At 33.9% G+C, this 13,849-nt stretch overlaps 1 protein-coding gene across 4 annotated transcripts in view; it reads left to right on the forward strand.

Annotated features, from left to right (window-relative positions):
* The window catches only part of LOC115220992, a 197,563-nt gene that overhangs the window by 145,370 nt on the left and 38,344 nt on the right, over window positions 1-13,849 (forward strand). For 3 of the 4 annotated variants that reach the window (XM_036510448.1, XM_036510450.1, XM_036510449.1), the window contains one exon: window positions 1,113-1,163. The exons of the other annotated variant lie outside the window; for it this stretch is intronic. In XM_036510448.1, the coding sequence (XP_036366341.1) occupies window positions 1,113-1,163 (51 nt within the window). The remainder of the gene's footprint in view (window positions 1-1,112; window positions 1,164-13,849) is intronic. 4 annotated transcript variants of the gene reach the window in all.

The following is a 13,849-nucleotide window of genomic DNA, read 5'->3' on the forward strand; positions in this document are numbered from 1 at the left end:
AGGGTATGGACTATTATATTATTAGTATGTACAATTTCTAATATAATTAAAAAAAAAAAATTGCCTATCTCTCTCATCCTAGCAATAGACATTTTACTGCTAAGAAAAGTAACGGATACAAAGTCATTTTATAAATTAGGACAGAATTTGTACAATACGGTATTTGCTGCTTTTCTCAGCAAAATTTTAAAATTTTGAAATATTTCATCTTATTTTAGGTGTTGCAACCTTTTGTTTATATTTCATTTTTATTTTGCACATTTTTTTATGAAATTCATCACGTGAGGTTTTCGATATGAATTCTTCTGAATTGGTTAACAAAAAATCTTCATTGAATTCACTTTCTGAAGTTAATCATCATCTTTTAAGAGCAATTTATTCAAAAATATAACGAATTTTGATTCTATTTGTATCATACGATAACCCCGAGCGAAGCCGGAGCAAATTTGAAATAGTTTTGAAAAGTACTGATGGTGTTTATAGTGACTTGCTTCCTTTGATCATCTCTTAGATCATATATTAATCTTTTGTATCTCTCTCATCTTCATCTCTCTATTTGATTTCATATCTGTCGTCATAGAAGTACATTCACACACGAATGAATGAAAATAGAAAAAGTTATTTTCCAAGTCATACTCTGTAGTGTTTTTTTTTAATATATTTTGTTTTCCATTTTTTAAAAAATTGAATGAAACTAAAACCACTGAAACCTGCATGAATCAATTTGTTATAAAACTGTGTGAAACTTAGAATTGTGTTGCAATAACATATCTAGTCGCAGATAAACCTGCCTCATTGACATACTTATTTGCCTTGCGGCCCCCCAGTGTAGCCTCCACGAAAATGTCCACTGCTAATAAACAATTCTCTTCTCTTGAGTTCAACAGAAATATCCTGACAGCATGAAATAATGTCTTATTTTGTAGTTACTAGAAAAGTACAGACGTGATAATGTCCCTTGTAAGAGAATGATCCCTTCTGCGTTCAGTCCCGTAGTCAACAGTTCCATCTCACGTGTGAATCTTTCAATTCTCTGTGTGTGACATCTTTTTCATCTTCATTTGCTCTTTCCATATAATGATTTCTCTGTTCATCGGCCGTTTCTGTTGCAGACTGCTCGCTCCGACACCTCGTGTCACGTCATCGAGAGGCAGGAGGTCGAGGTATGTATGATGAGCGTGTATGGTCTCCATTTCCATGTTCATTTGCCTTTGCCTTTTCCATATTCATTTGTTTCAAATATATATACATTCTCTCTCAAATGTTCCCTATCATCAAACAGATACAGATTCTCTTTATTTCATATCATTGTGACATAAAGCTAACTTGAGGTTAGAATTTCAAATGTATCATTAGAAATACAATTAATCAGACAAATACATTAATAAACGTAGCAATATACATGTGTGTAAATAACACACATACACACACCACATTGATATTAAATACAGAGCGTCCGACGATTGTAGAAATGTTTCGAAAGGCTATCAGTTTCAAAGCTCCTTTTACAATAGTCGGAGGTTCTATAGTTCATAATGGTTCTACCCTACATTCAAATGTACTGAATCCTTCCTTGTTTGAATGGTCTTCTTAATTCTCTGATTACGGTAACTTTTTTCTCTCTCTCTCTCTCTCTCTCTCTCTCTCTCTCACTCACACACACACACACACACACACACTCGTTAACATACATGTGTTATGGCATATGTTATTTATTAAGTTCCAGATGCTCAACACACCCGCAGCTCCTAAACTGTCGAGATTGATACAGAAATTCTAATTGAATCGTTTTTTTATAGATAGGTTGATCCATGCAGGAACCGAGGAATGATTGAAGGAAGTTTTGAGAGTAAACCTAGAGATAACAATGGGAAAGAGGTGATTGCATCCAGTGGTTTAGTAAGAAATCTTGGCAAGTTTGAGGGTTTTGAATGTATTGTTCATACGTAAAGAGTTTGTAGTGTCGCAACATTTTTTTTATATATGTTAGCCATAGTGCTTTGGTATTGCTGGAAGCGAGGAGATTGTCGTTTTCCCGTTGAAAGACTTACAAAACTCCGTTCTGAGAAAAAAATGTAGGTATGGCTTAGAGTCGATGGCTGGTATATGGATGGTACTTGTATAAAATCGGTTACGGGAAAGTGAAAAGTAGCATAATATTTTCAAACTCTGCAGTCAGCAAAAATGTGTGTCTCTAATGCGGGGTCAAGAGAGAGATTTAGTAAATATGTGAACTAACTAGAAAGTAGATAGTTTGATGGCAACAGAGAAGCTGATATCAGAACCGGCGGCATTGCTTCGTTGAAAGGAACAGAAAATGTTTAGCACGTTAGTTACATTTGACGGATATTTGTCCTCATTTTATTTGTTGTTAACACAACGTTTCGGCTGATATACCCTCCAGCTTCCATCAGGTGTCTTGGGGAAATTTCGAACCTGGGTTCTCATTCCTAAGGTTATTATTATTATTATTATTACTACTATCATTATTATTATCCAAATTAAAAGAAGAGTGCCATTGTCATATAGGGAACGATATTTCGATATCTTGTGTGTCTTCCACAGGTTCAAATCTAATTTTGTCAATCTACTTTATTATTCAGGTCACTGCTTGGAATCGAACTCGGGGTTAGTAGCCCGCGCTCTTAACCACTACGCCATATACCCGTGGACAACCATGGAGTGAATTTTAGAGCTTATAAATCTAATGTTTCCTTCCTTAATACCAATTCCCATATCTGCACTCAGTCTGCTTGTGAGGTTATTATGTCCTAGCATATGTGCTGCTTCTTCTAGCTTTCGTATTTTCCAGTGGTGTTCTCTGTCTATTATTTCAACTTCATCCCACAGGGGGAGGTGGTCTCCTTTTTTCCATACATGATCAGGTATACCCGATTTATCAATATCTCTTCGTGTCACAGCTTTGCGATATTCCTCTTCCCTTATTTTGAGGGGGCGGCATGTTTCGCTTTTGTATAACCTACCACAGCCGCATGGGATGGAGTACACGCAGTCTTTTGTCATATTCTCTTCTATTGGTGGTTTTACTCGAAACGTTGTGTTAACCACAAACAAGATGAGGACAAATATCTGTCAAACGTAAATAATGTAAATAATGTGCATAATTCCACCTCTCTAAAATATAGAAATGTTTTGCAGCTCGTAACTATATAATTGTAGAGTATTTGTGCGTGAGTGTGAGGTGTGAGTGAGTGTGCGTGTGTGAGGGGTGGGGTGCAAATAAAAAAATGGAAATTGGGAGGAGTGTGCGCTGTGCGGGTTTGGAAGTAAAATGCGGTGCGACACACACACACACAAACACACACACACACACACACACACACATACACACCCACCCACACACACACACACACATACACACACACACACACACTGAGTTACTGTATTATATCATAACCGTCAACACGCTTTGCTCCAACTTAAATCCCGGTCGGGATTCTTTATTGCAGATGGTAACTGTGCAGAAACCTGATGTGCCTGACTTTGGATGTGTGTGTGTGTGTGTGTGTGTGTGTGTGTGTGTGTGTGTGTGTGTTTGTGTATGTGTGTGTGTGTGTGTGTGTGCGTGTGTGTGTGTGTTTCTGTGTATTTGTGTTTATCGGTGCAGATCCATGACGAGCTGCGTCCGTTTGTGACAAATGTGTAATTTAGCGATTCGGTCAGTAAAGTGATAGAATAAATACCGGATCGGAATTCGTAGTGGAGCTGATCTGATCTGCTTAACTACTAAAAGCTACCGCACGGCCGCAGTCCAGGGGCTGACAACAGGAAAAGAGTATGTAAACACAAGCACGTTGACTGACATACATAGATGAAAATATGGATATTATGTAAACAGACGACTACCAAAATATACATGAGTAAAGGGAACATGTAGAGATCGCACATGTGATAACTATCAACACTCTTTAAGAAAGTGGGTGGATGAATTGGGATTTAATATCACAATATTAGCCTTATTAAGAGAATGCTAGGCTGGTAATTATAAAATAATTTGTTGTTTATCATTTTTCCCAGTGTCAGCAAAAAAATTAACAACATCTGATAAGGATTGGCTTATTTTCCTGTACACGTGCTACTACCCGACATATTTTAAATCAGAAATTTAAAATTAGACAGAAATAAACATATGCACACGGCGCTGACATTTGTCCTGCCGATTTCTTGGACTACTTTCTTCTTTTGATAGATAAGAAATTCTTGTTCTTCAATTGTAACAAATGCTTTAAATTTTTCTACAATCTAACACCCATTTTTTTTATGTTTGTTATTCGTATCGAAACATAAGAACAAATAACACACGTTTTATTTATTTCTATCGCGTACTGTGAACCGTTGGTTACATGATTTTAACGAGCTAATGACTGGTTCACTGCTTTTACGGTAGTGACAAGAGATTGTTTGTGCAATTTGAGCAGAACAAATATCGCAAGGAACTTGGTCCGAAAGTATATACGTCGGATTCCGCATATGCTCCATGTAGCATATTCCACTCACATGCCATTGACGATGATTCCGCGTAATAAGAATGAATCTGGAATCGCATGATTGCGAAGCAACCCTCTTAGTCATTAAGCTAGCTTTACGCCCGTGAAAAATCCTGCACATAGCCACTCGTCCTACTAGAAGAAGTAGCTAAATTTCTGTCAAATCCCACTCTACCACTTTTACAAATACAGGAAGGATACATTGCATAATGTAGTTTGAGATAAACTTAATAGACACAATAGTTATAGCTAGAGTGGTTTAAATAAAAACAACATAAAAAACACATACAAACACAAAGTTCTAACTAAAATCCCCTGCACACCATCCATGGGAAGATTTATTTCTCATCAAGAAAACATTACAGAAACACACCAATACAATACACAACACACGCATATGCACATGAATATACACGTGCATACATTAACTTACTTGAAGATGGTGTGTGGACTATTTATTCCTCTGAAGGGCGTGAAAGAGAATTCCTGTGTTTTGGCTGAAGGGTTTAATGAGGGGGTAGTGAGGTAATAAGAGTACATTGAGGTGTTTAATGAGAGGTTTGTAAAGCATTCGTGTGTTCACAGAAGGGTTTTAGAAAACGGTTTGTGAAGTGATAATGGGTGCGTAGATGAAAAGAAATAGTGTATTTAGAAAGGCCTTTGGATTGATTGGTTAAAGTAGTTTGCGTTTAGAATACACACACAACAAGGGAAAAGAAACAGTGTGATGTGTAAGTCTGTTTGGAAAAATGTTTAGCACGGGGGAGAGACACGGTTAAGAATAATTAAACCTAGGTGGCCTGATTGGATTTTTCTAGTTCGTTTCAGCAAATAATATTGTAGCAGAGGTAGAAGAGACAGGCAGAAGAGACGGCATCGTTTATGGCATCGTTGTTGGTGAGTAAATCTTTGCCAATAATACGGATGACATTTTTGGGATGTAAAGAATAAACAGCACCCCGGCTATGTGAGCAATACTCCAATGTGGATCGCGAAGCAGGCCTGGAGTATTACTTGATGCCAAAGAAAAACTCTAGACTTTGTAATGCAGTTTTCGAACTATATATATACATATATATATATATATATACTGGAACTATATATATATATATATTATATTAAATTAGAGATAAAACCACTATTAGGCAAATCAAACAGTGAAAAACATAAGCCAATACATAAAATTAATTTTAAAATATAAAAGTTAAAAATAAAAAATTAAAAAATTATTTAAATAATCTAAACTAATAAATTTTATATATATATATACAAATATATATATATATATATATATATATATATATGTATGTATGTATATTTTTATATTTATATATTATTATATTATTTTATTAATTAATTAATTAATTTTAATTTTTATTTTTATTAAAAAAAAATTTTTTAGACACTTTAGACACCTCGTATACTTGCTATCAAACAACAAATCTATCGCTAAGTAATATCTTACGAATAAACTTAAATTTAATATCTTATAATATAGAAAATTACGATAATTAGATCATTACATAAACAACGATATTTACATAAGGAAAATATTATTACACCAAAGACTTATAAAATATTAAAATTTACAATTTAAAGATCTTAAATATAAATAAATACCTCGTTAAGATAAGTATTTATTTATATTTAAGATCTTTAAATTGTAAATTTTAATATTTTATAAGTCTTTGGTGTAATAATATTTTCCTTATGTAAATATCGTTGTTTATGTAATGATCTAATTATCGTAATTTTCTATACTATTAGAGATTAAATTTAAGTTTATTCGTAAGATATTACTTAGCGATAGATTTGTTGTTTGATAGCAAGTATACGAGGTGTCTAAAGTTAGGCTTTTGTATATACATGTATTAATAGTATTAATTGTAGTTTTAAATTTCTTATAATTAAAATTAGATAACTTTGATAAACTTAGATATGTTTCGACTAAAGATTGGTCCAGGCCATGTCTAACTTAATAGCATAACTTAGTTATTGTCTTTTTAAATTGATATTCGCTTGTTATTCCCATTGATAATTATATTTATAGTATTTATAGTATTTATTCGATACTATATAACTACGAAGTGATTATTTCTATAAGTATTTTTAAATAAGATTTCCGAAAGTTCGTTTAAGTTTGTTTGTTTGTATTTTTGAAATTAGCTATTTCATCTTTAAATATGAAAAATTAATTTATTAGGTCTTTATTATATGTGCATATATATCTATTTATAGAGATTATTTTAGATCTTAATTATAATATTTATATATATTTTATATTTTCATTGATAATTTATATATAATAGTCAATTTAAAAAAAAATATTTATGTAATTAGATATAGACTATTACCGATATTAGATTATTGGTGGGTTTCTTACCTTATAAATTAAAATTAATATTTAACATTATAATCGATTTTGATATAATCATAATTGTTAAGTTTTAAGTTTCTAGTTTGATAATAGAGTTTATTATAAGTAAAATTATTATATTATTTATATCTTAAAAATATTGTTTAAATATTTCTGATTATTTTTTAAATATTTCAATTAACCTGAAGATTGACTGTAACCATAACTCGAATTATTAATTGAATTTAAATTATTGTTATTCGAATTGGTACAGCCATGAAACGATCGTAGTGTTTTACTCTTTATCTTTTATTAAACTTTTAATACTTTTGATATTTAAAAAAAATAAATAAAAAAAATTAATTAATAGATAAAATAATATAATAATATATAAATATAAAAATATACATACATACATATATATATATTTGTATATATATAAAATTTATTAGTTTAAGTTATTTAAATAATTCTTAAATTTTTTATTTTTAACTTTTATATTTTAAAATTAATTTTATGTATTGGCTTATGTTTTTCACTGTTTGATTTGCCTAATAGTGGTTTTATCTCTAATTTAATATAATATAATATAATATATTTATACTATAAAATTGGATTTAATCCTAAATCTAATTTTTCCCTGTAAGTTTGGATTTATTTCCTAATATATTATTATTATATATATAATATATATATATATATATATATATATATATATATACATACATTGGAACTATATATATATATATATATACACACATAAATTGGAACTATATATATATATATATATATATATATATATACATACATATATACACATACATGGGAACTATATATATATATATATACACACACACATACATGGGAACTATATATATATATATATACACATACATGGGATCTATATATATATATACACATACATTGGAACTAATATATATATATATATATACATATATACATTGGAGCTATATATATATATATATATATATATATAATATATATATATATATTGGAACTCTATATATATAGGAACTCTAGCATAGCATTCGGTAAAGTCTAGCATTTGTTATGAGTTTCACTTTTGTAGACACGTGTAGTGCAAGACTGTTTTCTTAGATGTCTGCAGTACTTAGAACTTCGTACTGTCGAAGAAAAGTAAGTTATCTTTGTCCATTTGAAGATGTATTATACAGAAAGAGTACAAATCTGGTGTGATGTGTTTAAGGGTGTGCAGACAGTTAAAGGAAAGTGGAAGCTGATATTTGCATTGAGGAATTGAGCAGTTGACTCTGGTTATGTGAAAAAAATATGAAATCATTTATAAAAAATAAACAGGGTATAATGTTCCACAGGGTAGGTTTCACTTTCCTCTGATTAATGAGCTTTTAAAATGAAGTTAGGTGTTAGATTACAATGATTAAATAACATTCAAGATAGATTACAATGATTAAACACCATTCGTATTATCCTTTATCCGTTAGTGAGCAGAGATTACTAACAACATTTGGCTTGAAAAGTAATAAAAAAAGAAAGCAAGAATGTGTTTTCGATTCAGTGGTTTAGTGACTTGTTCTCACTGATGAGCAGAGCTGTGAGCAAAGACACTCTGACCATAACTTTCCCGTCTGGTTAATAGTATGTAGAAGTAAATTATCTAGTGTGTTTCAGCTGCCGGAGATTTGGCTACTGTTTCTTGCAGGTCGAACGATTATGTAGAAATGCCCTTAGTCTTTAATGTATGTAGGAGTTTAATCTAATTACTGTAAACACTTGAGAATGGCAGACAGATCAGTTTGTTTGTTGCGATATTGATGGGAGGAGGTAGGAATGCTAAAGCGATGAGGAGTTTTGTACATTAAAGTTATCGAGGATACTGACTTTTGAGAGGGTTGAGGTAGGTGAGATATCTTCAGTGAACAGGAGAAGATAGTTGAAGAACTGGAGGGAGAAGTTGAGAAAGCGGGAAAGAACTAAATGAACTTAGAGGAATGTGGAAGAGAATCTTCCGGTAAAATCATTGGAAAAAAATATTTGTTGCTGTATAGACTTGTTTCATGGACAAACAAGAAATTTGAATCTCTCCCCCTCTCTCTCTCTCCCTCTCTCTCTCCCCCTCTCTCTCTATATATATATATGTGTGTGTGTGTGTGTGTATGTATGTATGTATGTATGTATGTATGTATGTATGTATGTATGTATGTATGTATAGATATTTCAAAGATTTTACGATGACATGACAAACGGATTTAACAAATACAAATCAAACGGAAATTTTGTAGCTAATTCCTCATCAGTCAAGGTCCAAAGACACTCAAGTTAGCACATAAAGCACATGAAACTCTGAATAACAGTTTTCGTGAAGATTTTGCAGCTTTAATAAAAGTGCATATATATATATATATATATATATATATATAGATGTTGCTACACATCGCTGGTCATAATGCGCTTCGCATTGTTTTAGCTTTCAAATGACGCCACCCCGCTGGCTAAGCGAGCAGGCCAACAGAAGAAAGATTGAGAAGAACTTGTGGCGAAATAGTACAGCAGGGATCGCCCCCCCCCTGCCGGAGCCTCGTGGAGCTTTAGGTGTTTTCGCTCAATAAACACTCACAACGGCCGGTCTGTGAATCGAAACCGCGATCCTACGATCGCGAGTCTGCTGCCCTAACCACTGGGCCATTGCGATACACACACACACACACACACACACACACATATATATATATATATATATACATATACATAGAGAGAGAGAGTATGTGTGTTCTGAGTAACGCGAAGCACCATCGAACATGAACACATGATTGCGAATTGAAGTTTCCGTATGTGTGCCTACGTCAAATATTTCTGTATAGAAAAGAAGCGTATGAAGAAAGCAGACATATGAATATAGTTGGAGAGTACTGAAAGAGCAATTTCGACTCTCGCCTAAGTCTCAAGTCCACTGGGAATTTTATAAGATTACTCGGCAGTGTTAGAAGAAATAAACAAGAAGATAAAAAATATCAAACAATTATACAAGATCACAAACAGAAAAATGTGAAGCATTCCAGAGTTGTAAGTATTTCGTCTCAGGATGATAACATTGTATGCGATGTCTTGTATTTAGCAAATTGTCTTGATAATATAAAACCCATCACAACAGATTTCAGAGCGTAACATGGGAGGAAGAAGCAAAGTGAGGAGATAAGAGTGTTGATGGAAGATATAAAGTAGACCTTGATTACATCATTCAAACCAGCCAGCCATGCATGCATACATACATTCATACATTCAAACATAGGCATAAAGCAGGAAGCGGGAGAGAATGAGAATGAGGGTGAGAGGGATAAGAAATCAGCAGAAGGGAAAATTCATGCACAGCTCCAACCTAGCCATGCACGTGAGTCTGTGTGTGTGTATCTTTATACATAATCTTTTCTACTCTAGGCACAAGGCCTGAAATTTTTGGGGAAGGGGTAACTGGTGTTTGTCCCCAACCATCGCTTGGCCACCAATGTTGGTGTGTTTACGTCCCTGTAACTTAGCAGTATGGCAAAAGAGTCCGATAGAACAAGTACAAGGCTTACAAAATATAAGTCCCGGGGTCGATTTCTTCGACTAAAGGCGGTGCTCCAGCATGGCCGCAGTGAAATGACTGAAACAAGTAAAAAGAAATAAAATACACGCACGCACACACACACACACACACACACACACACACACACACACACACACACACACACACAAATATACATATTTGATTAATGAGGGAGACGAAAGAATCAAAAATTAAATGCCAAAGTGAATGGTCAAAAAGAAAAAAACACACATCCATGTACTTCACTCTCCGGCAAATGTGACCTTTGCCTTGAGGAAGCACTGAGTATTCTACTGAGTAATGAAAATCTAGTGAATAAACATGATGAGAAAATTCCAAGATGTAACCATCGTGCCAAATATGCATTTTCCAGATGGAACAGTGAATAATTTATAACTATTATTATTCTATCTTGCTAAACCCATTTTTTTTACTACCTTCACGTATGTATAGGAGTGTATTTATGATGGAGCGTTCAGCGATACAACTATGTAGATACAGCTATGTACATGGAAATGAGTAGATACATGTATAAGCGTCTATGTATAGATGTGAATGTGTTTATTGATATGTAGGTGAGTATATGTATGCGTGTGTGCATCTGAATATATGCACATATATTCTATATATATGCATGTATGTGTGTTTGTGTCTGTGTGTGAGTGTATGTGTGTGCGTGTGTATGTATGGAAACACTCAGTGATGTATGGTATATCGGTGTGTTAAGCGATTGTAAAAGTATGAGCTAATGGACGAATGTATTCTGCGTAATGGTACAGTTTGGCATGTGCAGAATAACATGTTGAAACTGAATAAACAAACAGACAGCGTGCACATTGCGGCTCATGTCGAACATGATAACACACTCGTACCGAGTGAATTGAAACCATCAGCGTTTGCTATAGATATTGTAGCATGGGAATCTAGATTTCCTTACGAAGACAGCAACTGAGTATCGCCTGAGGAGATACATAGAGATCTTCTTATACAGGTAAATAGTTAAATAATCTAATTTAAACTCAACTCTAAATGTATGTATGTATGTGTATGTATGTATGTATGTATGTATGTGTCTGTATGTGTATGTATGTGTATGTATGTATGTGTCTGTATGTATGTATGTGTGTATATGTATGTATTTGTATGTATGTATATGTATATATATGTATGTATGTAGATATATATGTATGTATTTAAGTTTTTATATGTATGTATGTATGTATGTATGTATGTATGTATGTATGTATGTATGTATGTATATATGTATATGCGAAGATCTGTATGTATCGAAACAGTTGTAGAGATTAAAAAGCTGCCTAACCGTACTTACTTTTCCTTTTGACTCTTTTACTTTTTTACTTATATATATATATATATATATATATATATATATATACTCTCTTTTACTCTCTTTTACTTGTTTCAGTCATTTGACTGCGGCCATGCTGGAGCACCGCCTTTAGTCGAGCAAATCGACCCCGGGACTTATTCTTTTGTAAACCCAGTACTTATTCTATCGGACTCTTTTGCCGAACCGCTAAGTGACGGGGACGTAAACACACCAGCATCCGTTGTCAAACAATGCTAGGGGGACAAACACACACACACACATACACATATACATATATATACATATATACGACAGGATTCTTTCAGTTTCCGTCTACCAAATTCACTCACAAGGCATTGGTCGGCCCGGGGCTATAGCAGAAGACACTTGCCCAAGATGTCACGCAGTGGGACTGAACCCGGAACCATGTGGTTGGTTAGCAAGCTACTTACCACACACACATATATATATATATATATATATATATCAGGTTGTTTAAAAGATAATACAACATATTCAAAGTGAAAGGACCAAAAGAGACGTAAAGAAGATAAAACAATATCTTGCACGTTGCCTCATATTTCAATATTTCCGGAGTTAGCATATAGAGGCGCATCCTGTTCTCTCGCTGAGAAAACTCTTATTTAAAAATCGTCCACATGTAACGATGCATATACAGAAATCAACTGCTCCAGCAATAATGTGACTATGAACTCGAAGCCCTATGTAGTAGACGAGTTTGCCTGCAATAAATGCAGAAGTTCTTACAACGGAAGTACATTTCGAAAACTGCATATAATCATACAAACATATCAGCCTAAAACCACCAAACTGAAGGCTTAACGCGGGTGTTAATTAGCTCAGTCGGAACTAAACTAATCAAGATTGTTAGTTTCAACATGATCGTAGAACCTTCAGCAGCATTAATCGGCCGTTTTGATTCAAATAGCTCATTCAAGATTCTGACTGGATTATAATATTTAAACCTTTCTACTGCCTGTATTGAGTATTGTTAGTACTTATTATTGTGAAAGAATAACACACACACACACACACACCACACACACACACAAAACATAAAACTTAGATATGTTTCGACCAAGGATTAGTCCAGGTTATGTCTAACTTAATAGCACCACCTGATAGGATTATCTAAATCCTTTTCAAGTCGAGTTTTGTGGTATCATGGTTCACTCGAGTAGGAAGTTCTTGCCGAGTGAGTTGTATCCAGGTATAGGTGGCTCATCTAGTAATCCTTGAAGAAATTTGTTCAGATTCCGTTTAAAGGTAGTGGGATCCTTTTCCTCTTTGATCTGTTTCGGGACAATTTTAAATAATGCCTGTCGAGGAAAATAAATTCTGTTGTAGTGTATTTATGCGTTGTGATCCTGAATTGGGTAGGGGACGTATGGCCTGTGGTCCTAGCCTTGGATGAATCTTGAAACTAATGTTGAGGTCATTTGGGCAATGCTGGCGGTACAATCTCCACATCGTGCAAATTATGTACCCCTCGCGGCGGCGCTGGAGAAATTAGAGTTTTAAAGTTTTAAGATAGTCCCAGTAATCGAGATCAGTCATGCCCTTAACTCATTTAGTGAATGCCCTCTGGTGTGATTCAATTTTCGAGATGTTTTGTTTTGTATGGGGAGACTACAGTGGACAGCAGTATTCAAGGTATGACCGTACAAAAAAGTGGAATGATGACACCTTGTTCTCTGGACCGGAAGGTTCTTAAGATCCAGGAGCTCATCCTACGAGCTATATTGACCTAATTGTTAATGTGGGCACTCCAGCTGAGATTGCTATCAGCAATTACTCCTAGGTCTCTTATATTATTAGATGCTGTGAGAGGTTTCCCTACCGGAAGAGAGTATGGCTGTTTTAGCATAGACTTTCTTCCAAAATGCATCAACTCAAATTTTCCCTCGTTTAGTTGCATTTTGTTTTTGTCTGCCCATTGACTCACTGCATGTAGATCAGACTGGAGTTGAGTTCGGTCTTATTCTTCATTGATGATTTTCTGGAACTTAGTGTCATCAGCAAACATTTCACTTTGCTGTGTTTTACGA

This window comes from Octopus sinensis, linkage group LG17, assembly GCF_006345805.1.
Source record: "Octopus sinensis linkage group LG17, ASM634580v1, whole genome shotgun sequence".
NCBI lineage: Eukaryota > Metazoa > Mollusca > Cephalopoda > Octopoda > Octopodidae > Octopus > Octopus sinensis.